The 25,588-nt window shown below is 36.8% G+C and overlaps 1 protein-coding gene across 9 annotated transcripts in view; it reads left to right on the forward strand.

The window, feature by feature from the left end:
- Nucleotides 1-25,588, forward strand: part of cyth1b (cytohesin 1b) — a 77,251-nt gene that overhangs the window by 43,272 nt on the left and 8,391 nt on the right. For 7 of the 9 annotated variants that reach the window (XM_051915474.1, XM_051915476.1, XM_051915471.1 and 4 more), the window contains exons 2-5: nt 14,509-14,591; nt 20,899-20,963; nt 22,894-22,960; nt 23,349-23,467. In XM_051915474.1, the coding sequence (XP_051771434.1) occupies nt 22,901-22,960; nt 23,349-23,467 (179 nt within the window). In that variant the 5' untranslated portion in view covers nt 14,509-14,591; nt 20,899-20,963; nt 22,894-22,900. Of the gene's footprint in view, nt 1-4,058; nt 4,322-14,508; nt 14,592-20,898; nt 20,964-22,893; nt 22,961-23,348; nt 23,468-25,588 lie in introns of those variants that run through there. The other 2 variants (XM_051915477.1, XM_051915473.1) reach the window with 2 other exon arrangements.

Below are 25,588 nucleotides of genomic sequence, written 5' to 3' on the forward strand. Positions count from 1 at the left end.
AAAAATTTTAAAGAGAAATGTCAGAGGATTTTGATATAAGAGAAGAGGAGCTTGAGTTTGTTGCACAGACCTATTGCGAGAGGCGTCTAAGCTTATTATACTCCTACATCCTGCGTCATACATCGCTTCAGGGGGTTACTCATTTGGCACAAGTTGACTTGCACAGTATACGTACAGTCGTCCGCCGGAAGCTAGTTATTTGAATTTATAAAGTTTTAAATATGTATATTTTTCTTATATAAAAGTAATCATATGGATGGATGCATTTTATTTTTGCTTCAAAATGTGCCCCCCCCCCATTCACAACCATTATAAAGCTTGGAAGAGTTAGGATATTTTTAAATATGTCTCTGATTGTGTTTGTCTGAAAGAAAATAGTCATATACACCTAGGATGGCTTGAGGGTGTGTAAATCATGGGATCATTTTCATTTATGGGTGAATTATCCCTTTAAGCATGTGCTGAGACAGAGCCCCTCAGTCTCATATGAGACAAACAGGATGCTCAGTTCTGAAATAGCACAGTGACACAACTGACCACTGTAATAGACCGATCAGAGATGAATGAAAACTGGCCTGATATGTCGCCTCCCAACTAAAGACCGTTTGTTACAGAATTTGTATATGCTGTATTTGTATCTTTAGCATTTCCAATATACAATATTTCTGCATAAGACAGGAAGTAAATGGGGCTTATATTAAGCTGCAGTTTTCCTTACAACTTTATTTGTATCTAGTTATATAGTTTGTAAAGTAATAGTCACATTCATTGAATAATTTTGTCTTCTTAACAATGTTTTTTGTTCTTCTGTAAATGTTTTGGCTATTATTTATTTATTTATTTATTTATTTATTTAATAAAAAAACAAAATTAGAGATTAGATTAGAAAAATTAGATTTATTTTTTTAACCTAAAGTCCCTTCTTTGTGACTGTTGACATTCGGAAGTGGGTGGTTGAGACCAATCCTCTTTCCATCCGTACCCTCCTTACCCTGGATATCCAGGTCAGCAGTGGCTTTACTTGGTGCGACCCCAAATCAAGTCCTCTAGATTAAGAAAGGCCTGTCTCGAGTCGGTTCTCCTTTAGGATCTGTTTTTTTATTGCCCAAAGTAAACCATGTGCTCAGAGGTTTTTGCTGTGTGATCGAATTATTTTTATTTTTTTCTCCCCCATTAATGTCTGGTGGAGGACATTCTGACTGAATTCAGGTCACGTTTAGATCAGATGTTTTTTCTGGTCAGGGTACCAAAGCTTATGTCTTGCTGAGCTTTTTGAGCTACGAAAACAGGTTGCAGAAAACAGGCCAAACTGGACTGAGCCATTACTGTGTAGGGAAAACCAGACAGTATAGGTCAGAAACTGCTTCATGACTGAATGCAAACACATCCATGAGGGAGAGGTATGTTTGTTTTGTCTCTTTCAAGAATGAAACAAAAGCTGAGCAGAATAATGAAAGATCTTTTTTGTTCCTCTCTTTTTTAATAATCTCTTTCAGTATTTGTTTTGTCTTTAATGCTTCTGATTTTGATTTATGTGTAGTTTCGTTTACTGAAGTTGTGAAATATTTTTGCAATTTAAAGTAGGCTAACTGTTTTATATTTTAATATATTTAAAATTATAATAAATTGCTATGGAGCCCCGCACTTGACATGCAGAAAAAATATGTATATCGTGGCCACAAATTAACAATTCGTTCCACAACTTACTAATACTTAAGCATGTTTTAGCCTAATAATTTTGTGTGCAAAATATAATAGTTCGTTCAATAATTCAATACAAGGGAACAAGTTAGTTCAACGTGGCCACAATTTACTAAAACAAGGGAATTAATGAATATGTCGTGGGAATGAATTCTTAATAGATAGATATATATATATATATATATATATATATATAATTATAGGTGCTGGTCATATAATTAGAATATCATCAAAAAGTTGATTTATTTCACTAATTCCATTCAAAAAGTGAAACTTGTATATTATATTCATTCATTACACACAGACTGATATATTTCAAATGTTTATTTCTTTTAATTTTGATGATTATAACTAACAACTAAGGAAAATCCCAAATTCAGTATCTCAGAAAATTAGAATATTGTGAAAAGGTTCAATATTGAAGACACCTGGTGCCACACTCTAATCAGCTAATTAATTCAAAACACCTGCAAAGGCCTTTAAATGGTCTCTCAGTCTAGTTCTATAGGCTACTCAATCATGGGGAAGACTGCTGACTTGACAGTTGTCCAAAAGACGACCATTGACACCTTGCACAAGGAGGGCAAGACACAAAAGGTCATTGCAAAAGAGTCTGGCTGTTCACAGAGCTCTGTGTCCAAGCACATTAATAGAGAGGCGAAGGGAAGGAAAAGATGTGGTAGAAAAAAGTGTACAAGCAATAGGGATAACTGCACCCTGGAGAGGATTGTGAAACAAAACCCATTCAAAAATGTGGGGGAGATTCACAAAGAGTGGACTGCAGCTGGAGTCAGTGCTTCAAGAACCACTACGCACAGACGTATGTAAGACATGGGTTTCAGCTGTCGCATTCCTTGTGTCAAGCCACTCTTGAACAACAGACAGCGTCAGAAGCGTCTCGCCTGGGCTAAAGACAAAAAGGACTGGACTGCTGCTGAGTGGTCCAAAGTTATGTTCTCTGATGAAAGTAAATTTTGCATTTCCTTTGGAAATCAGGGTCCCAGAGTCTGGAGGAAGAGAGGAGAGGCACACAATCCACGTTGCTTGAGGTCCAGTGTAAAGTTTCCACAGTCAGTGATGGTTTGGGGTGCCATGTCATCTGCTGGTGTTGGTCCACTGTGTTTTCTGAGGTCCAAGGTCAACGCAGCCGTATACCAGGAAGTTTTAGAGCACTTCATGCTTCCTGCTGCTGACCAACTTTATGGAGATGCAGATTTCATTTTCCAACAGGAATTGGCACCTGCACACAGTGCCAAAGCTACCAGTACCTGGTTTAAGGACCATGGTATCCCTGTCCTTAATTGGCCAGCAAACTCGCCTGACCTTAACCCCATAGAAAATCTATGGGGTATTGTGAAGAGGAAGATGCGATATGCCAGACCCAACAATGCAGAAGAGCTGAAGGCCACTATCAGAGCAACCTGGGCTCTTATAACACCTGAGCAGTGCCACAGACTGATCGACTCCATGCCATGCCGCATTGCTGCAGTAATTCAGGCAAAAGGAGCCCCAACTAAGTATTGAGTGCTGTACATGCTCATACTTTTCATGTTCATACTTTTCAGTTGGCCAAGATTTTTAAAAATCCTTTCTTTGTATTGGTCTTAAGTAATATTCTAATTTTCTGAGATACTGAATTTGGGATTTTCCTTAGTTGTCAGTTATAATCATCAAAATTAAAAGAAATAAACATTTGAAATAAATCAGTCTGTGTGTAATGAATAAATATAATATACAAGTTTCACTTTTTGAATGGAATTAGTGAAATAAATCAACTTTTTGATGATATTCTAATTATATGATCAGCACCTGTGTGTGTGTGTGTGTGTGTGTGTGTGTGTATATATATATATATATATATATATATATATATATATATATATGTATGTATTGTCTGTCGTGCGGGGCTCCGTAAAATCCTGTGATTTTCACCATCATTAGTCTTAAGTGTCACATGATCCTTCAGAAATCATTTTAATATGCTGATTTGGTGCTCAAGAAACATTACTTCTTGATGTCAATGTTGAAAACAGAAAACAGCTGCTTAATATTTTTGTCAAAACTGTGATACATTTTTATATATGTGATATATTATATTATAAATGACTGTCAATTTTGATTAATTTTAATTTGTCCTTGCTGAATAGTTTTAATTTCTTTAAAAAAAAATCTTGCTGACCCCAAACTTTTGAACGATAGTGTATATTAAAAAATATCACAGGGGGCAAAATTCTGTGCAGCCACAGGGTGGAGCTCTTGAGTGTGCTGAAATGAGTATGTGTGTGCCGGGGGAGGAGACAAGAGGAGAGGGTTACAGAGAGCGATAAAGAGAAAGAACATGAGGGAGAGAGGAGGGGGTCATTTTCAGACACAGCAGAGTTTGTGCTGAGAGCAGAGCAGTTGAGATCTCAAACTGGCCGCCTCATTTCCCTGTAGCATCACTTCCACTCACACATGGAGCGTTGGAGATTACTGGAAGATCTTGGGAGTTAGGCTTCTGTTTCTTTTTCTGGGTAGCAATAACGCATGAAGGTTTATTTATCCGGATCAAAAGAACTGGAAAGCTGGAATTGTGAAGGTATAGAGCTGTCATTCAGCGCTACATGATTATTTTACTCAGGTACATTGTCCATATTAATTTTTTAATGCATTTACAGTCATTTGTCTTCATTCATAATCCTACTTATTTCTAAATGTAGCAGTGTGTCACATCTACATCTTGTAAATAGTGTGCACAAACATAATGACAGTTTCTATTGCAGGCCTGTGGATGACTTTTCCCTTCACTAGTCATTGTAGAATGAGAGTCAGTATGACATCAGGAAACTCGTGGCAGCCACAGGACATGTAGCCTGTTTAGATGGAGGCTTTGTATGTGCTTCTGGGATGAGTTGATTACACTGTAATTCTGATCTGTGGCTTGTGTTCTTCAGCTGCCTTTCTTATCAGCGTGTTTGCAGAGACAATGCTTAGAAAGAGCAAATGGGGGGTGTTCTTGTATCAACTGATGTTTCAGCCGAGATACTTAATGTATGTCCTTTTTACTGCTGTTTTTTCTTCTTTCGCACACATATTAACCTGATATATTATATTGGCTTATAAGGCAGTGAATTATGCAAGTACACAAGTGTGAATACTTGGCCATTGTAAACATGCAGCCCTTTTGAACATAATTGGCAATAACAAACCTCCATACTCAAAGGGGCGATAGAGTTGGTTTCAGAAGCATCATTAAACAAAATGGTTTTTTTTTCAGGTAGCTAGTGTGGCTATAAAAATGTCGATAGTGTTAAAGGTTAGTTCACCCAATACTGAAAATTGTCAACATTTTCTCACCCTTATGTCATTCCAGGCTTCGAAATACAAATGAAGATATTTTTAATGAAACCTTAGAGATTTAATTTAAGATTTTATTCATATATAAACATTGATCAACACACATACATTGAGCTCATCAAAAATGAGAAACAGTAGGTCAAACATGCTTGCTTGATGCATGAGAACCAATGAGGTTTGTTCTCGCATGTCAAGCAAGTGCGTTTGAGCTTCTGTTGACCATGTTTGATGAGCTCAATGTATGTGCATTGATCAATGTTTAAATATATAAATGATAACAGAATTAACCTGTTAACTTCAATAGCAAAATAATTTTCAACTGTTACTCCGCCATGACAGTAGATGAGCTAAAAGAAAAAAACGCCATAGAAGTAGACTGTTTATGCTAATACTCTCAATAGCGCCCTCACTGCACCACAGACAATGCAACGCGTGCATAAATTGCATTCGGATTCATTTCAGCATGAAAGAACGTACAGACTAGCTTCTAGCATTTGCTTTCAGGTACTTTCGTATGAGTGTACGTACTTGAGTATGTTTTGGGCCTAAAACAGTATGAAATGTAGTAGCATTGTATTTGTTTGCTCACTATTAGAATGTTAGCATGTTGCTAAGCCATTAACATGATAGTCGATTAGATTTGAACTACTTTTAGAAGCACGTTTCAATGTTGAATGAATGTAAAGTTGACATTTTTCTTGCCTTATCTTCCATTTTGGATGAATTTTCTTTCATTTGTCAGTGTATTATTGGATTGCCTGCTCCACAAAGGATACATGTGAGGTTGCCTTAGAAATTGGCCAAAATTAGGTATCTTGGAAGGCAGCAGAAGATTGCTACCTACCTTCACGTCGGAAGTGTGATTCCTTAAATTGTAGGTTCTAGGTTTTTAATCAAAACTGGGGTATGTTTATGTTAATGTTAGTCATATTTAGTTTATTTTTTGATCTTCACCTTTGATTGATCAGTCAGAGCAGACATGCCTAATAAGAAATGTTTGGTTAGTGTTTTCTCTGGAAAACAACTTTTGTGTTCCATGTTTTCTTCAGCCCTTTACAATGTCCAAATGACAGCACGTAGCCAGTGACTTGATTGATGATAGCACATTCTTCTGCCCCCGTGGTGTTTGTTTGTAGGGGTGATGCGTCTGGTATTTAGTGAGTGTGTTAAATTGACCTGGTCAGCAGAGAGAGTATGTTAGGCATGGTGTCCTGGCTCATGCTGTAGGTCACTGTGGCAAAGTTCTTAAAGTATTAAAAGTCTCTTTTAAAATCTCTGTGGTTTTCTTGATGTCAGCAGAATGATAAAATGGGCAAATAACATCCCATAGAGTTGCTTTGGAGGGATCTGGGCTATATCTAGGGACTAGGGGTGTGCGATATGTATCGTATGCGATAATATCGTGATTGTTGTTTTAACGATATGCTATCTGAAATTATCAAGTATGTCCCTCACTTTACAAAAACACATAGAGAGTTGCATGCATACACTACGTGCTGTAGTCTAGTAGATTAGACTAGTGTGCGCGCTGGCGCGTTTAGAGTGCACGCTTTCACTGTGTGATATAGTCCATTAAAAATCATAATGCACCCAGTATTCAAGACAAGGGGGTAAAAGTACATCTGTATGTCTTTTTATATTTGTATCATTTAATATAGTTAATCAATATCACATTTTCTCCAAATATCACAATGATTACAAATGTTATTGTTAATGTTAATGATATTGATTTTACACAACAGTTCAATAAACAAGAAGTTAATATTTAGTGACTTACATTTTAGACACAATATTGCCTGTTTTTGCTCTATTTCGCCAACGGAAATAGTTCCAAACAAAGCCACAGGAATGATTTGCGTCTCTTGTCAACAAACGGGGGTAAATGAACGAATCTTTTAATATAATGATTCAATGACTCACTCATTAAAACGGTCAAATGCTTTGTTCCTGAATGAATCAACCGTTTGAATGAATCGGTTGGCACTAAATTTTTTTTAATTTCACATTTAAAGTATCTTTTTATTCTTTAAATAATTTCAAAATATCAGTATTCAACATTTTATGTTTAAAACATCAAAATATTATTTATGCATTTGTAACTGCAGTTAAAATGCATTTGTCGGCTCTGAGCTGCATTAAATAGTGTGTGTAAATGCATTTAAATGGCACTTTTAGCACAGATTAATTTTGTTGATTCTGGTTTCATTTGATTGGTAACAGCCCTATTGTGTCTTATTGTTCTAATTGAATTTATTGATTAAAGGTAAGTATTTGACACAAAAGATGAGGTAAAAATGCCCTTAAAAATGTAAAAATCTATTTAAACTTAATGAAAAAGATAATTTTTCAAGTCACTGCTGTGAACTAACCACTGCACAAAATATGAAGAATATCAAAAACTTTAAGAGTCAGCTGCCCACAGCAGCCCAAAACCTGCCAAGGCACCAACACAATAAACACACTCAGCAAAATATTGTCTAATTATCGTTATCGAGAAAATCCCAGAAAATATCGAGATATAATTTTTTGTCAATATCGCACACGCCTACTAGGGACTAGAACTTCATAGAGATAACCGCATAGCAATGTTCAAAAAGCCATTTAGAACACTGAATAGCAACCATGCACAACAGCATTTGTTGCATTTTATTTGGAAAAAGAATCTAGAGTTTGTGGTATGTTTTCTGTGATTACTGCTTTGTTTAAATGTGGAAATTGGCATTTATAGACTGTCTTCTGTTTTTCCATAAATTAAAGTGTTAAAACCTAGCATTTACTCCGCAGAATGGTCATTCGGTGACAACGTGCACGCAAGTAAGAGTTTGCGTGATTACGGCCTGCCAGAACTTCTGTGCTCTGACAGTCACATGGTTGCGCTGTGAGAGAACTGCAGGGTGATGCACCGCTGTGAGTGCCACCGCTGGTGACATTGAGCCAGAGCTGGATCACGTTTCCCAGGAGAGCTCGCCCTAGTTTGATATCTCGTTTTAGAAATGTATCTGGCACTTAAAAGCTGTGATGATGAGACAGCGATTCCACTAAGAATCCATATAGTGATTCTTTTAACTCTATAAGTACTTTGACATATGTACTTTATATAATCTCTTGTTCTCATTTTTATATTCAAGACTTTCTCTCTAACCATCAGAATTAAACAAGCTGTTTTTTTTCTGCTGTGCATTTAAGACCTCTATATAAACTCCCCTTCCTCTTGATTCCTCATAATGTAATCCCTTTAAATTGTGTCAAACGCTGCAATTCACACAATCGTAAGGCTCCAACCAAGATTTAAATGCCATTAAGGTACCATTTAGCAGTAATAGTCTCTGGCCACACACAAACACAAAACACAAGAGCCCATAAGACACACCCCACGTCCCAGAAACCTCCACCGTCCAGCCACGTGGCTCGCAGACACTTTGACATCAATTTAGAACGCCTTCTCCCTAAAGATTTATATGCTCATACCGATGTCAAAGGCAGACATGTGTCTCTGCGATATAGTGGCACCTGCCTGCGAGTTCGGACCAACATTTGACTTGGAAATTAATGGTAACTTTCATGAGGTTGAGGGCACTCCAGCCTGGATAAAAACTGTGCGACTGCCTTGTTGCCATGGCCCAACATAGAGCTACTGACGTCCAGCTTCGACTTATGAAATTGGATAACTCAAGCCAGGCAAGAAGATGCAATATTGAGTTTATAAATAAACATTTTTGTATCCAACCAGCTACTGGCAACTGGTGTGATGTTTTCTTTGACTGGCTGAGGCCTGCTTTTATTCTCAGTCTTAATTTACATTCATCAAATGATTTTGCTCTGTTTGACGTCTGTTACTCATTTTGAGAATTGTGATTTTCGTGACTTAAGTTTATGTCTGTTTAACTTTGAAGCCCTTTATGCGTATGCTCTTAAATGTGGACATGTTATTAGCTGAGATAAGTTTAAAATTTGCAGTCTTTCTGTTCTGGGTAAATGGATTAAAAATATTGAATCATCTTTTTGATCTGATAGCGTGATAATCATGTTCTACCCCCAAATACAACTATAACTGACTAGCAAGTAGAAAATCATGGTCATGGCTGTACCTTTGTTGGTTATTTAAAAATATTAAAATGGACTAGCCCTTTAATATTTGCTTTTTTCCAAGGTTTTTAAGTCTGTCAGTTTTGTAAAATAAGTGAACTTTTTTTTTTTTTTTTTGCAACCCACTGTGAATTCTGATCATTGTCTTCAAAAGCATTACACTAAATAGATTTATTGTTAAGTTAAGGTTAGGGTGTGGGGTAGGGTTATGGTTTAGTATTTGTTGTAGCATTGTGTAGGCCAGTGTTTCCCAACCTTTTTCTTGCTACGGCACAGTTTTGATAAGTAAACGGCACACCATAAGGTCATATAGGTAGCTATATGATGTTGTTGGTGACGATAAAACAACAAATTTAGGCTATTTATCGGCCCTGTGTGCAGCACTTCATTCACAGTAAAGGCGGGTAGAGCTATGAGGTTTGACCAACAGTTTGAGGAGCCAATGGAGTTACATGGTTTAGTCACAAGCTCTTTTTAATACTTTTAATTGGTTAATTGTTTGTAAAACCTACATACATGTGTAAAGGATGACCAATAGAATTGATTTTTAAAATATAAGTAAAACAAAAATGATGAAATATAGAGATACGAGGTTTCCGCCCGTTTTTTTTCTTGTTTGAGAAGATGTTTCACTCAGATATACATCACAATAGGGAAGAAAAGACTATAGCAACTTATGTTTCATGTTGACTTTAAACCAGGATTTGGGCTTTGAATGATTCATTAGAAATGGCTAATGAAATGCTAATGTAGCTTTAGCATGAGCGCTTTGTCTTTTCAATGGGAAGCACATGAGGAAGCATTAAGTTAACTGCCTGAATGTGTGCAGATGCATAATGGGCCTCACGGTGGGTACAATTTGTAGTATCATGTGTATGCATGAAGATACTCAAACTTCAACCTTCTGGGAGTTTATCTGTGTTTATCGGTAGCCCGCTGACCACATTTTATCTGAGAGTACTGTTGCGACAAACCAGAAAGATCCTGTTAATAATGCAGTCTATGCTGCAAGTAACTGTGTTGATTATAATGCCATATAAACAGATTTGTTGATTTATAATAAGGGTGTTCCAGCTTTGTCACGTAGCATGTCACATTGCTTGCAGTGCAGCAGACAGAGGATGAACATGTTTATTTTACATATACAGTAATTGGTAAAGTTATCTGAATTATTCAGAAGAGGTTTCGCAATTCATTGTCGTATTTCTTTTAAATAACTGTGAAGCAAAGCATCAAAATATCCAAATCAACCGTTGGTATGAAGTGACAAGTTGTCAAACCTCAAACTGTTCACATTCTATTTAGCAGCAATGGTTTGTGTTGAGAAGTTAGCATATTTATGAATTTTATAAATTAATTAGTGTGTAAATAATATTAATACTTTGTTCTGGAAAAGACTGACTAGCACTTTTGCATTCCTTTAACGAGTGAGGTGATTGAAAATATGAGGCAGGTCTTAAACGGCCATTGTCGTTGGATACTGCACATTTCAGAGCCAAATGAAAATCAAGTGTCATTCATTTAGCTAGGTCATTTTATTTAATGGACACCTACTTTTCATAAGTAGCCCCTGAGCTACACAATTTAAGCAGCTATGATTTAGAAATTATACTTTATTTTAGTTGGTGATTAAACTTCACTGTTGAGGTTGAGTGTTGTCTGCTCAGTTTGGATGCCCTAAATACCAAGAGTTGTTCAAGAAATTCTTTCTTGATTCATATGATTCAGCATGTGCAGTTCCAGCTGAAAAGTCACAGTTAATCTTTTCCTATTCAGATGGGAGTTGATTATGGGCCTGTGGTTTATGATATAATGTGTCCATATACCATTCAAAAGTTTAGAGTCAGTAATTAGTTGTTTTTTTTTGTTTAAATTAATACTTTTATTCAGCAAGGATGGTTTAAGTTGACCAAAAGTGACAGTAAAGACATTTATAATGTTTATAATTTCTATTTCATATAAATACTGCTCTTTTGATCTTTCTATCTATCAAAGAATCCTGAAAAACGTACCACTGTTTCCACAAAAATATTAAGCTGTACAACTGTTTTCAACGTTGATAATAATAAGAAATGTTTCTTGAGCATCAAATCAGCATATTAGAATGATTTCTGAAGGATCATGTGACACTGAAGACTCAGCTTTGTCATCACAGGAATAAATTACATTTTAAAACACAATTTAATGCTGTCTTTGTGAGCATGAGACTAATTTCAAAAATATTAAAAAAGTCCTAATGACCCAAACTTTTAAACAGTCCGTCCATCCGTATAGAAATAGTTCATCCCAAAATTAAAATGTAGTTATTTCCTCACCCTCATGTCTTTCAACAGAAGTCATATGGGTTTGTTATTACACAAAAGTGAGAGTTTTCTCTTTTTTTTTGGCTTAACTGTCTCTTTAAGACTGTAAGTTATCCTCCAGTGGTTCTCTGGGCTACTTTTTCCATAGATTTAAATCCATATCCAAACAAGTGATGCTCATATATTCGGGGGAAAAATGCTTGTAATGCAAATTTAGCTTATAGTGCAGTTGGCTGTGTGTTGAAACTCCACGCAGTCCATGTGATTAATGTTTGTGACGTCTTATCCGAGTTCCTCTGAAGTGATCCTCTGTGATGGATGTCTATTAATTCAGCTGCCCACACACTCCTACCTCTCCTCTCTACCTGAGCGAACTTTTCCTCCTATGTGATATCGATTCCAGGAACACATGTATTGTGTAAACTCCAGCCTCACCTGAGGTGAGACTAATGGATTGGTTGCAATACCAATTTCTACAAAATGAGGGGGGGTGGGCTGCATTTTGGACAGGATTTCTGCTCACAGACTGCCTGTCAAACATCCCAGCTAGAGTTCAGCAAGGAAATACATGCAGTGCGTTGCCATGGCGGCAAACAGTCGTTCAGAAACATGGCTATCCATGTGATCGGTGAGGACAATCGGTGGGCAGGCCGTAGGTTTAGAGGAGGAAGTGTCTTTATCACAATTGTGATGTTCTCATCAGCTAATGGTGCTGTAATCTAAGGGCCTGATGGTTTGGGAAATGTTGCTATGGTTACAGCATGAGATAACCATGACAACCTCACTTTTATGTGACGGTGTAAATGGAACAAGGAATCAATTAGTCCACCACGGGCCACTAGTAGGGTCTCTGTAGGTCCCCTGCAGGGTCAGGCTTCCATACGGGCCACCAGGAAGGGATTTAATGAGGTCACATGAAAGGTGAGGGTCATCATATCGTATGACTGAGTGTCTTTGTTTTTATTGGGAGGTCAGCTGATCATATGGCTCGGTAAGGTCAGGGTTGGGTTTAAGTGTCTTTGTCTTAACATACTTTTTATCATTTATTTTTTTCAGTACCAAAGGAATTTTTTTTTTTTTTTTTGGTGATCTCAAATGTCCCATGTTGTTTTTAGACCCCCAATCTCTACTGCCAATCATGTTTCACACGTAACTGATAACAGAAATTTGTTATGCGGTGACTAATTTACTGTATATTATAAAAATTATGTATAATAAATATAATAATGATGATAATAATCAGTGTTGGGGGGTAATTCATTACAAGTAATGCAAGTTACATAATCAGATTACTTTTTTCAAGTAACTAATAAAGTAACACATTACTTTTAAATTTACAACAAAATATCTGAGTTTCTTTTTCAAATAAGTAACGCAAGTTACTTTGTTTTCCCATTTATTGACTGACACCTGTCCCTTCTTCATGTTGAGAGAAATCATGAGTAAGTGCGCTGTGTAAACATGATGGTTATTGCAGTTCCAGACCAAATGCGAGCATGCATTTACTCATCTCACTTGCACAAAAACTGATTCATTATTCCTCAAAATGAATAAAAACAGTAAAATGCAAACTCGGAATACTACGCAAACCTGCAATAATTAAATATGTTGAATTACACACATGTACTTTATGTATTTCATCTCACTTTATTTATTAATGTCTTTGCTGCGGATCTTTGATGATCTAATTCAACAATACTAATAAGCAAATATATATAAATATAAAAGATATATTAGGGATCCGCTGATAGACGCCTTCTTTCAAACGCTCCCGTGTGTATCTGTGTAAGCGCTCAATGTAGAGCATTAAAGATGTCCATTTACAACATGTTTTTGAAGTGTTGATCGTTGTAGCCAATCACAGACATATCTGTTGAGCACATGATAACAATGGCCTATCAGAGGTGTTTAAGAATCTGCTCAGATTTACATTTAAAAATCGTCTAGTGTGTCCCAGGCCTAAGTTCATGTATCATGTATTAATATCATAATATAATGCACAAAGATTGAAAATCAGAGTCTTTCTCTGACTGGCAGCAGACAAACCAAGCAGAATCAGGGGGATGTTGGCCCTCAGCCTGGTATTGAACAGACTTTAGTGCTCTTGAACAAAGCACTTAAACTCAATTGCTTCAGAGAAATCTTTAGGTTTATGGATGCAAGGTTCATATAAATTATTTGTGTTCTGCAAATTCCAACATCAGACCTCTCTAGAGTGCATCAGAACTGCTGAGCAGAACGGCTTTTTTCCTGATGGTCTTTGGCTGGTTTGCCAAGTTTGGGAATCAGCAGAGACCTGGCAATATATTATATCAATATCTGGGTCATGTTATGACAATATTGCATTTTTAAAAATGTTTAGTACATAGTTATTGAAAACTGTAATATATTGCAATATTTTATACTGACATGTTTCTTTTCATCTGAATTGGACTTCAGTGCTTTGTGCACTGAATTTCTTTGTTAATAATAGAAAGTAAATATTAATATATATATAGATATAATACATTATATAATATGTGAAAAATGTAACTAAAAACATTAGTTCTTTGGTTGAGAGTATCGACACTAGGTAATATTTTTGTTTTTTCCCCTAACCCAGTTGGCAAATATAGACTGAAACGGCTTAAGCTAGTTTGCGTGATGTTGTCCTGGCTGGACACTACAAATTCTTCAAAATAGCTTTTAGCTTAAGGGGAAAACATTTAATGAAATAAACAACTTTTTGTTTTGCTCTGAGAACTTTCTGATGTTCTCAATCAGAGGCCCATATCAACAACGCTGCTGTGTTTTTCTAGCTATTGATTGCTGAGTTGGTTTGTGTCTCAAAGGCAGTGCTTTACCTCAGGCAATTTACTTCTTTTCTCCTGCTCTTTTTTTCCCTTTATGTTGTACACCCTCACCCCCCTTTTTACATAATTTCTGTTTCTCTGAAAATATTTTGATAGCCCATGTAACCTCTTAGAAATGTACAAAAATGTTTGAGTCAGGAGACCGCAGCTTGACCGTTTGCATATTTGTGTTTGTTCACGTTTGTACATCTGAACGCTCATTGTTTGCTTTTGTTTTTTTCCAAACAAAGTACCGGACGACCTGACGCCAGAGGAGAAACAGGAGCTGGAGAACATTAGGAGACGTAAACAGGAGCTGCTAGAGGACATACAGGTAATATCTTCAGATCATTTCTCAGAAGGTGCCACTTTTTCTGCCTTAAAAGTAATTTGCATCCACAGCCAGTATTGTTGTAGTTTTGAGTGAGTTTGCTCTTTAAACTGCCTGATGTCTCATTAATTATACTAATTAATATGACCATATCAACCTTATGCCCTTCTATCCTCCTCTCTCTTGGCCCTGGAATGAGATGGACCTGTAGAGAATAGAATGGGATCAGGGGAGGGACTTCTATGACCCTGGCTGTACAGTTTTAGTGTACAGGATTGATGGGATGTCCCACCCTGGGATATAGACTGTAACAGCTGGGTCGTGAAGGGGGGGCGGTATGCTTTGGAGCAGATGGTGCAAGCCAAGTCCAGCAAATTCAATTATGCTGATTCTATTACGCAATTGGAATGTCAACCATTAATGCCCCTCCTGCCAAACACTGTCCCCTTCGTCTCTTAAATGACTTAATCAATCATGTAAACCTTCAAATGAAGTTTGGTGGCATATCTTTGGCATTCATCTTTGCCACTAACTGCCAGTTCCATTCCAGTGTCCCGCTATTTCCTGATTGCCCTTGAACAGCATGACTGCCATCAGCAGAGGAACAATCTCTCTCTGTTAGACTAGTCATAACTTTACTTTTCTTAAGTTAGACTTGTATTTATTTTTTAAAATTAGGATTTTATTTTATTTTAATGTCCTATTTTTTTTTTTTAAACAAAAATTTAGTTGTATGTTTTATGTTAGCAATAAGGTACGAGAGGCTGTGCTGTATCCTGAATAAGTCACGGATAAAGGGCCTAACTCAGCCGTGACTTATTCACGATACAGCACTAGCCTCGAGTACCTTATTGCTGTTATAAACGGTTACCACACAATACAATTATTAAAGCCAAAAATATGTATCAATGCAACTTTCATGAAGTAAACTGTCACTAAAAGCCTTCATTCCGCCGGAAAAAATAGTCCCTGACCTTGAACAGCAACAGAAGTTACATTATTACGCCATTAGATGGCGGCAAAGACTGTCTTTATGAGTGTGTCAGTCAGTAGCGAAGACTTTTACATTGAAAAGACTGAATTGTTGTGAACACGGAACAAGACGAAACTGATAAATGCTTTGACTAGTGCTGTCAGTCACGGGAAAACCCCTTAACAGTTAAAAGGACAAGATAATATATCGGACATTTAAAGGAAAATGTTAAATCTGAATAATAACCTCGCTCACTCGATCTCCTTCTCACAATACTCTTCTACATAAAACAGTGCGTTTTAATGAACAATATCAATTGAGAACATACAGTTTGCGTTGCTAAGAGTGGTTGCTAAGGGTGTTGTGTAGCGATACACAGAACCGTTGGGTGAAGCGGTCATAGCCGTGTTTTATCGAGAATAAACCACAGCTATTGACCAATCAGAATCAAGGACAGGAACTAACCATTTTATAATACCAAGCACGATAGCATTCTTGATTCTGACACCATCTTAATTTTTGCTTAGTATACTACATTTTTACAATTTTTTTTTTTTACAAAAAAAATTATGCTCACCAAGGCTGTTGAAAGGCAGTTGTCAAAACTGTTTTTTTTTTTTTTTTTTAATACTTTAAAGCTTTCAGTATTTAAAGCTGCAGAGCATTTGAGGTGCCATAACAGTAAAAGCTCAGCTTTATGAATTTTTTATTTCATTGTTGAAAAATATCTGTGCCTGGCTGAGTAGGATTCCTGGGAGTGTCCTGACGAACCTGAAGCAGAGGATTTTTCTTTGTCTTACTCTTTATATGTGTAGAGAGACAGACAGTAAAAGATGAGTTAACTGGAGCGTTATAAGACCTCAGTCTCTCCTTCACATGAATGGAGGTTGTGATGGGTCATGATCAGAGAGAACTGATTGAATCAGCTTAATATAGCAGACCACCGCCTCTAGACACTCTTACACTCCTAATGAAGGAGCCATGTGATGTTGCCCACCAGCAGACCCTCCCTCTGACCTGGAAGACACAAGTCTTCCTTCGGGCAGTGGGGCAGTACAGCATTCACGATGGGTCACCATACCAAGATTTCAGTAGTCAATACCAGTGAAATTTCATGGTTTTTGATGCCAAAGCGAAAACAAATATGTAGTCCTTGGAGTATTTCTCCAAATGTCCTTGCTTTTTTTTGTTGTTGTTGTTCAGTATATACATTTTCTCTCACACACAAAGTCATGGTCTGATCTGAATCAGGTCAGCTCTGCAGTATTATTAGTCCTTTCAAGTGAAAGAGAACTTTAGGTTTCATGTATAAGTAAACATCTGTCATTTCCCAGAGTGCTTCTGATTTTCACTACAATAACCAGTGAATTTGAAAATCGATGCTAGGCTGTCTGAACTAAATGGTTTTTGTTCGCGCTCACTGAACCAGCAGCGTTCAGACATTCAGCAGATCCAATCTGGTTCTGTCTTTAGTGTTTGGCGCTATGTGCCGCGGCCCCTAAAGGCCTTGTGCGGTTATCGATGATGCTGTCGTCTATGTCAGTCCAATTAGGGTTAGCCGGAGCTGATCGATGCTGTGTGTGTGATAGCACGTCTTTGGATTTTTAGGTGGTCTGAAATTTGCAGCTCCAGAGTTTGGAGAAATATTGGCTGAAATAAGGTTAAAAGCAGTGGTTATAAATAGAAGTGATTTGTTATTTTCTGTTCATGTCATTTGCTTTTATTTGTGGAGTTAAAAAAACACATTATATATATATTTTTTTCCTAATTCAGTTTGGCCCCGTTAAAAGCTCTATATATATATATATATATATATATATATATATATATATATATATATATATATATATATATATATATATATAATTTTGACAGTACTAAAGCATAAAAAAGCCATAATACTGTAGGGTGAATTCACCCCAATGTTTGCAGAGATGTAGGAAACATGCTCAAATAAAGTTCAAATACTTGTTTTTCTGAAAAACAATGCGACAGCCAGTTTTTCTACTTTGAAATGTGTGTTCTTTGTTAGGATATCTGTTTTTATTTTGGTCTGTGTGATCCCGCCCACTGCCAATTTACCCAATAGTATTTCGAATAGTATTTTTGCCAGTTGCCGGAAAACACAGCGATGGAAGCCAGCAAATGAACTGGGTCAGAGATCACAAAAAAACATTGCAAATGTATACATTAGCTAATCAACTTGTACTGTAAGGCTTGTCTCTTTCCTTTGTCAGTTACGCTCTTTTCTGTTGCGTGTCCTCAATCTGGCAACCCGCGTGAGCGTGGAGTCTGAGGAGGGGTTATCGAGGAAAAAATTCTCCAATATTTTGAATTTAGACTGCAGTACCCAGTTCAACCACTAGCTGTCAATATTACATATACACCTTTAAAGCCATAGTGATCTTATGTTTTGTTTTTTAAAAACACATTTTATACATATTTTTTTTCCTAATACATTTTGACTCATTCAAAAGAATAGTGATGTTATATTTTTTTAAACACATTTTATATATTTTTTTCCTAATGCATTTTGACTCAATTAAGACCATAGTGATGTTATTTATTTATGTATGTATGTATGTATTTATTTATTTTTAAACACATTATATATATTTTCCCAATACAGTTTGGCTCAATTAATGCCATAGTGATCTTGTTTTTTTTTTTTTTTTCCCTAATAAAGTTTGTTTTTGTTTGGCTTATTTGTTGCACTTTTATAGTCCCAGCAGAATCTGCTGACTTTTTTTGTTGTTGTTGTTGCATTTTCTACAGTTTTTTTTTTTTTTAAGGGAGAAAATCTGTGGAATAAATTTAAATGTGGTTAAATATGGTAAACAGAGCTAAGAGTACTACACTCTTATTAGAAGCATGAACACATTGGCCAGAATATTTTGTAAATGAAACCGCAAGGGGTGGGAGATGTGTATAACTTTGTGTCTATAAAAATCCGAAGTGATAATTGGGTATAAATTTCATAAACTAAATAAAATTTAGTGATTAACCAAATGGTCCCAGGTGTTCTCCTTGATACCAGTGGGACAATAAGTAAATTGCTCATGCAGTATTTGTCTAATGGAGATGAAGTGTTTGATTAAAGTGACTGAAATGCCACGCTCAACCTCTCTGTCTCCATAGAGTCATGCTGGACAGTCCTGGTTCACTCTCGGTCCAGCTGGAAAATTCTGGCTGTTGCCAGGAGACAAAGGAAGACATTAAATGCAATGCATAAGGATAAAACGAATGGAAAAGTGTGGGCTGACTTGTAGTGTTTGTTTACATGTTACCTTTATATGGCAGCTGTTGCCTAGCAACATTTGGATAGAACATCATTATCATGACCACTTTAATCCATCTTTGTGCCCACAGACATCTTCCCTGCTCTGAGTTGGAGTTCAGAGAAACTTAGTCAGATTCAATGGGTGGACTATTTGTTGTGACTTAAGTGACTTTCCATCTCTTTCTGGAGACATTTTTAGACTTTTTACATGACTCAAACATGCCCTATTTTGCACCCCTTCACAGATGTGTGGTGTACCAGATTAATAACATGATTTCTTCATCTCCAGATTCTTCCTCAGCCCTTTTGGATTGTCCTCTCTATTACTCAGTGATTTCTTTAAAGGAGTAGTTCACCCAAAAATGAAAATTGTCATCATTTACTCACCCTCATGTCGTTCCAAACCTGTAAGACATTCCTTCATCTTTGAAACACAAATTAAGATATTTTAAATGAAATCTGAAATCTGAGATTTCTGTCCCTCCATAGACATTCTATGCAATTTCCACTTTGTCGCTTCAAAAAGTTCATAAAGAGATCTTAAAACTATTCTATATGAATCGAGCAGTTTAGTCCAAATTATCTGAAGAAACAGACACGAGACACATGAGAATGAATCTCACTGCTTCTCACACGTCAAGCAAACATGCTTGAGCTTCTGTTTACCACAACTGATGTGCGTGGATGAATGTTTATATGTGAATATAAGACTAAATTCAATCTGTTCATCATATAAAGCGGTCGAGTCTCTTCAGAAAATTTAGTATAAACCGCTCAATTCATATGGATTAGTTTTATGATCTCTTTATGAACTTTTTGAAGCGTCAAAGTGGTAGTTATGTAGCCATCTATGGAAGGACATAAAGCTCTCAGATTTCATGAAAAAGATCTTCATTTGTGTTTCGACGATGAAGGAAAGTCTTGCGGGTTTGGAACAACATAAGTAAATGATGACGGAATTTGCATTGTTGGGTGAACCAACCCTTAAACATCATTGCTTTATGGAGCACCAAGAGCATTTGTCTGGGTCAGGCATTTAAGGCTGTATAGTCCTTTAGTGAGGTTTCAGGTCATGCACACACTCTGAAAATGTATAGCGAAGGAAGGTCAGATGTTAAAAGCTTACGTACTTGACCTTTCCAGGTGCTATAGCTTGAGAGGAATGAAGTGTTAATGCAGAATGCATCGAAAGGGCAAGTGTGTGTGTGTGTGTGTACGTACCCTTGGTGGATTGGTAATATGAGTCTTATTGATCTGTGCCTGAGCTTCTTCAGGAAGATGGATTGCTGAGAGTGTTATGACACACACACTGTCTATACACTCTTACAGTCTTGCATGTGGATAGTACAGTATAATTCACTTTATACAGACCAAATAAAATAAAAAAATGTACAGTAATATGTCGTCTCACCTGCATTCAAAACACTGCTCCCATTAGAAATGAATTTGTTGTTAAACACAGACTTTTGCTTAATTCGGTAAATATTCATTTAAATATTAACAAAATAAATTAAAACACTAGTGGGAATTTTGTTATTTTTTTAGTTAATGAAGTAAACAATTAAAGAACAAAGAAACTAATTACAAAAGCAATAGAACAGGCATAATAACTGTTTGAATTACTTAGTAAAAAGATTCAGAAAATATATTTATAATAGATAGGTAGATATAGATAGACTGATGCCCCCCCCCTCTCTCTCTCTCTCTCACACACACACACACACACACACGCGCACACACACACACTTGCTCATATACCCTCTTGATCTCTTTATGTCATCTTTCACCTCTCTCCCCCTTCCCTTCCCCCTAACAAACGCTACTTCATCTTGATATCTAATGCAGGTGTCAAACTGTGCCATGATTGAATGTTTCATACTCTTGATAATCATATTAGATATTTATGATCCTCTGTGTTCATTTTATTAGATTCAGGGCTCTCCATCACTTCCTGTGGCAGTCTGACTTTGAGAGGGCCGTCAGAGGGCATCCCCACCTTCAGTTCTCCTTTAACTCTTTCCTCTTCTCTCTTTTTTTTTTTTTTTTTTTTTTCATAGCGGCTCAAGGATGAGATAGCAAAGGTGACGAATGAGATCGAAAGTCTTGGCTCCACTCAAGAAAGGTAAGATGGGTGATTTTATTTTTCATTTTTAGTAGAGTCAACTTTAAATCAAAATGAATTTTTTATTTTATTTTTTTTTTTATTTTCTGATTTGCCATTTTTCTGGTCGAAGATCCTGTTTCACTTGGAAATATGTTACATTATAGAAGCAAAATGGCTTGCGAAAGCTGGTTTGTTTACTCTAAAGGAAATATCTGCCTTCAACTGGTGTTTTCTATCTGATTCTGCCATATTTACACACACAACACACAAACACACATTCTCCATTTACTCCAGTGCCCTGTTTGAATATTTAATAACAGTGCCCCCTGCGGGAGGGGAGGCTGGTGAATTATGTACGTCTGTTTTGGTAAGAGGGGGTGTAATTCGTGCAAATTGACTGAAATGTGTTCAGAAAATTCAAGAATGTCTAAACAGTGCATTATGGTCATACAGTGTGTTCAGTGTGTTTCCTTTATAAAGGAAAATCATTTCAAACAGGATGTATCCTAATGTTTTAATGCAGTCTGATGGGCCGTTCACACAAAACATGTTTTTGTATTCTGCAGCGTCTTGCACAACATGCTGTCCTAAAAACGCGGTGCTAAATTAAGAGTTCAACGTGTAAAGTTGGCAAGAATTGGAAGTTGCAATAGCATTTTCTTCCCTATTGTAGTGTATATCAAAGTAAAACGGCTTTTTGAACAAGAAAAAATGTGGGGCAGCACTTGATTTTGTCCATTGGGAATTGATTGGATCATTGGATCGTTGTCATTTGCTCTTGCTGTGGTCTCATGTGAGTGACTGATTGCCCCACCCTCGTGCCAGTAAACACGTCATCAGAGAAGAGATGTAATTTCAAGAGGAAGTGGAAGTTATTTTGATGAAAGATTATGAGGGCACATGAATTAAAAAATGCATGGATAAATCATTTATAATCTGTACCGGTCCTACCTATATGGAAAGTACGCAAATTGCGTAGGTCCCCTGAACCGCCAGGGGGTTATTTTGATTTCATGGTGACTTTAAAAAAACGTGTCTTAAAAACTTGCATTTTTTCTCCATTCCGTGCCCTCATTTTCAATGCAAAAATGCATTCTGTGTGAATGGCCCCTGAATCTCTCTGACTGCAGTGACCCATATTCCCAGACTAAACAAAATTGCTCTCAGAATATACATCAAACTGAATCAGCCTATCAGGCCCATTCATTATACATGACGCGTGATCCCACTGGGATCCCACCGAACACTTCGCAGAACTGCCCACTTTGATTCACATGAGAGCCATTTGAATGGAAGAAAGCCATTTTCAGAAAGCATTCCACTCCTTTTATGAAATTCTTCTGTCGTTCTTTGTTCCTCCTCCACCTTAAGTGATGTCATGTGGCCACAATGGAAGGTACAGTAGTGTGTGGCCCCTTTTATAGGCTGTGGCTTTTAACTTTACATGTCACACCACCATCCAAGAGTGCATTTGGCTGAGTGGATATTAAAGGGACAGTTCACCCAAAAATGAAAATTCTTTCATTAATTACTCGCCCACACCCGTAAGACACAGAAGAGAAGATATTGTTGAATAGAGTTGTTATTTTTGTTTTGTTTTTGTGCACAAAAAGTATTCTCATCGCTTAATAAAATTAAGGTTGAACCACTGTAGTCATTTAACAATGGTTAAATTGCTGTCTATGGAGAAGTCAGATACCTCTTGGATTTCATCAAAAATATCTTAATTTGTGTTCTGAAGATGAACGAAGGTCTTACGGGTGTAGAACGACATGAGGGTGAGTTATTAATGACAGAATTTTCATTTTTGGTTGAACTAACCCATTAATGCTGTCAGCCCTGACAGGCGTGTGAGTTGTAGGTGTTGTACAAAGTTTTAGCTTTAGATTACAGCTGTCGAAAGAACCTACCCAGCATTAATAAAGCCCTCATCTTTATGTGTTTACAGAATAAACATGCAGCGGAGTAAACAGATTGCTATGGGCCGCAAGAAATTTAACATGGATCCCAAAAAGGTAAACAAGCATTGGGGTGTAATGCATGAAGCCTCTATTGGAATATTTTGAAGTTTTCTAAATCATAGAGATTCCCTGATATGCTTTGACAAAGAAAATGATCCCCATTACATAAAATGCATTTCCATTTTGCATTTTTAAACCTTTGATCTTGTGTGGGCGCACAAATTATCATAATCACACACGATTTGTCGCCAAGCATCATGCAACCACACCATTTCCAATTCATTTCCATAGATCCAGCAGAATCCAAACTCATAGGCTAAAGTTCAGAGAGCAGGAAAAGAGTAAAGGAAAGAGATTTTTAATGTACTTTAACAACAGGAAACTGCAATTATAATGCATGCATGTAGGAAGTTCTTTATGCTGAATGTTGTGTTTTTCTCAGGGTATTCAGTTCCTCATTGAGAATGAACTGCTGAAGAACACTTGTGAAAGCATTGCTCAATTCCTCTACAAGGGTGAGGGCCTCAACAAGACAGCCATCGGAGATTATCTGGGTGAAAGGTAAGAGCAAGTACTTCTGCTGATGGGTTCTGCACTGAAAATTGTTGCTGGTCCATAAAGACAGAGATACTGAGGAGGTCAGGAAGATTTTTTATCTTTTTTAGGAAAGGAATGAATATTTTTATTCAGCAAGGATGCATTAAATCGATCAAAAGTGACGAGACATTTATAATGTTACAAAAGATTTCTATTTTAAATCAATTTTAAATAAAAGACTTTCTAAAAGAATCCTGAAAAAATGTATCACAGTTTCCACGAAAATATTAAGCGGCACAACAGTTTTCAACATTGATAATATGAAATGTTTCTTGAGCGCCAAATCAGCATATTAAAATGATTTCTCAAGGATCATGTGACACTGAAGACTGGAGTAATGATGCTGAAAATTTAGCTTTGCCATCACAGGAACAAATTACATTTTTAATATATTTATTATTTTATATAAAATTTCACAATATTACTGTTTTTACTGTATTTCTAAAACATTAAAACAATCTTACTGACTCCAAACTTTTAAATGATAGTGTATAATTGTTTTCTGAGTTAGCATCCATCAAAAATTCAGATTTAAAAGCGTACACATATTTCATGCCATTTTTCTGTCTTTTTCAAACAAACTGATTGGTCAGACAGCCTCTTCCTGATTAAGTGGTTGTTTCTTGACCAGAATAAGCTGCATTGTGGATCAGACGTTTAGTCAAAGTTCTGGCTATGCAAGACTACATGCAACATACATGGCCTTTAAAGGCCTTCACGTTCTTTCAAACATAATTTACCATTGAGCATAACTAGGTTAGTGGATGTTAAACTGATTTTAGCTTTATTAAAGTTCTGAATTTGCTATATCTATAATCAGAGCCCAAGGGAGGATGACATCACCGATCATGAGCCGGTCCTCACTGACGGCAGTACAGTCTGTCAAAGGCCATTATCTACTGCATCATGATGGCCTGTGCCCATATGAAAGTACTGTTTAGCATTAAGGGTCAGCTTACACATTTATTGATGGACTGAAATTCAATGTCAGTGCCAGGCCATCGGGGACTTGTCAGAGCAGGAAGGAAAGGTATATAGTTTGTGAGGATTATTTTCCTCCCTCAGTGTAATTATAGATATGCACGATTGCACTAAAATTAAAGGGATAGTTCACCAAAAAATGAACATTCTGCCATTTATTTACTCATCCTCATTTCATGAATAATGATTATAGAATTTTCATTTTTGGGTGAACTAAGGTTTTCTCTGTACTAAAACTAAACTTGTATTCAGATTGTGAATGGAAAGAAACAGAAAGCAAGAGAAGAGCCTCCCTTTATAGTCACTGAGGCTGTCAATCTCTCAAGCACAAGCTCACTGAATTCTGCACTGTTATAATAGAAAAAGCTGTCTTAATTGTTCAATGAATCTTATTTACATTGTGTTTACGCTATGTTGGTTATAATGAAAGGATGCGAGAGTATGCGACTCGTGTTGAACAAAACCTTGTGCGTTTTCAGCGGTGTTAAGCGGATTCTGGCTAACTTACTGACGAGCACTTCTGATAGGCCATTGCGTTCATGCGCTCAACAGATATGATTGTGATTGGCTACAATGCTCAATGCTTGTAAAAACACGCTGTAAATAGAAACCTTTGACGCTCTGAGAGCGCGTGCACAAACAAGAACGAGAGCTTTTAAAATCAGCAGGTATAACCAGTACTCTGTACTACCGGCGCTGCAACTTTTTTCCGGTACGTGTGACAACCCTAGGGTAAACTATTCCTTTAATTTGATTAGTCATGTAGTTTTTTTACATGACTAATCATCTGTTTTGTATGCTGTTTTAGCTCTCATTCCAATATTCTTTAATCAGTTAATAACACTCTTTCTCCAAATGCACACCCGCATATACGCAAACGCATTATTTTCTCTGTCATCTGAGGAAAATCAATAGTGAATCCCGGGATCATCGCTGAAGTGTGGTTATGGCCATGCAGAACTGGATGGAGTGTGTAAGAGTATAGAGCTTAATGGACACACCCCTAAAGTGGGTTAATGCATTCACAGCTCATTGATATTATCGACATGCCCCATTTCCTCATTGAAGAAAGGGCTAGTTACACACGGACGGTAATCCCAGCCG

This window comes from Ctenopharyngodon idella, chromosome 12, assembly GCF_019924925.1.
Source record: "Ctenopharyngodon idella isolate HZGC_01 chromosome 12, HZGC01, whole genome shotgun sequence".
In the NCBI taxonomy this organism is placed as follows: Eukaryota; Metazoa; Chordata; class Actinopteri; order Cypriniformes; family Xenocyprididae; genus Ctenopharyngodon; species Ctenopharyngodon idella.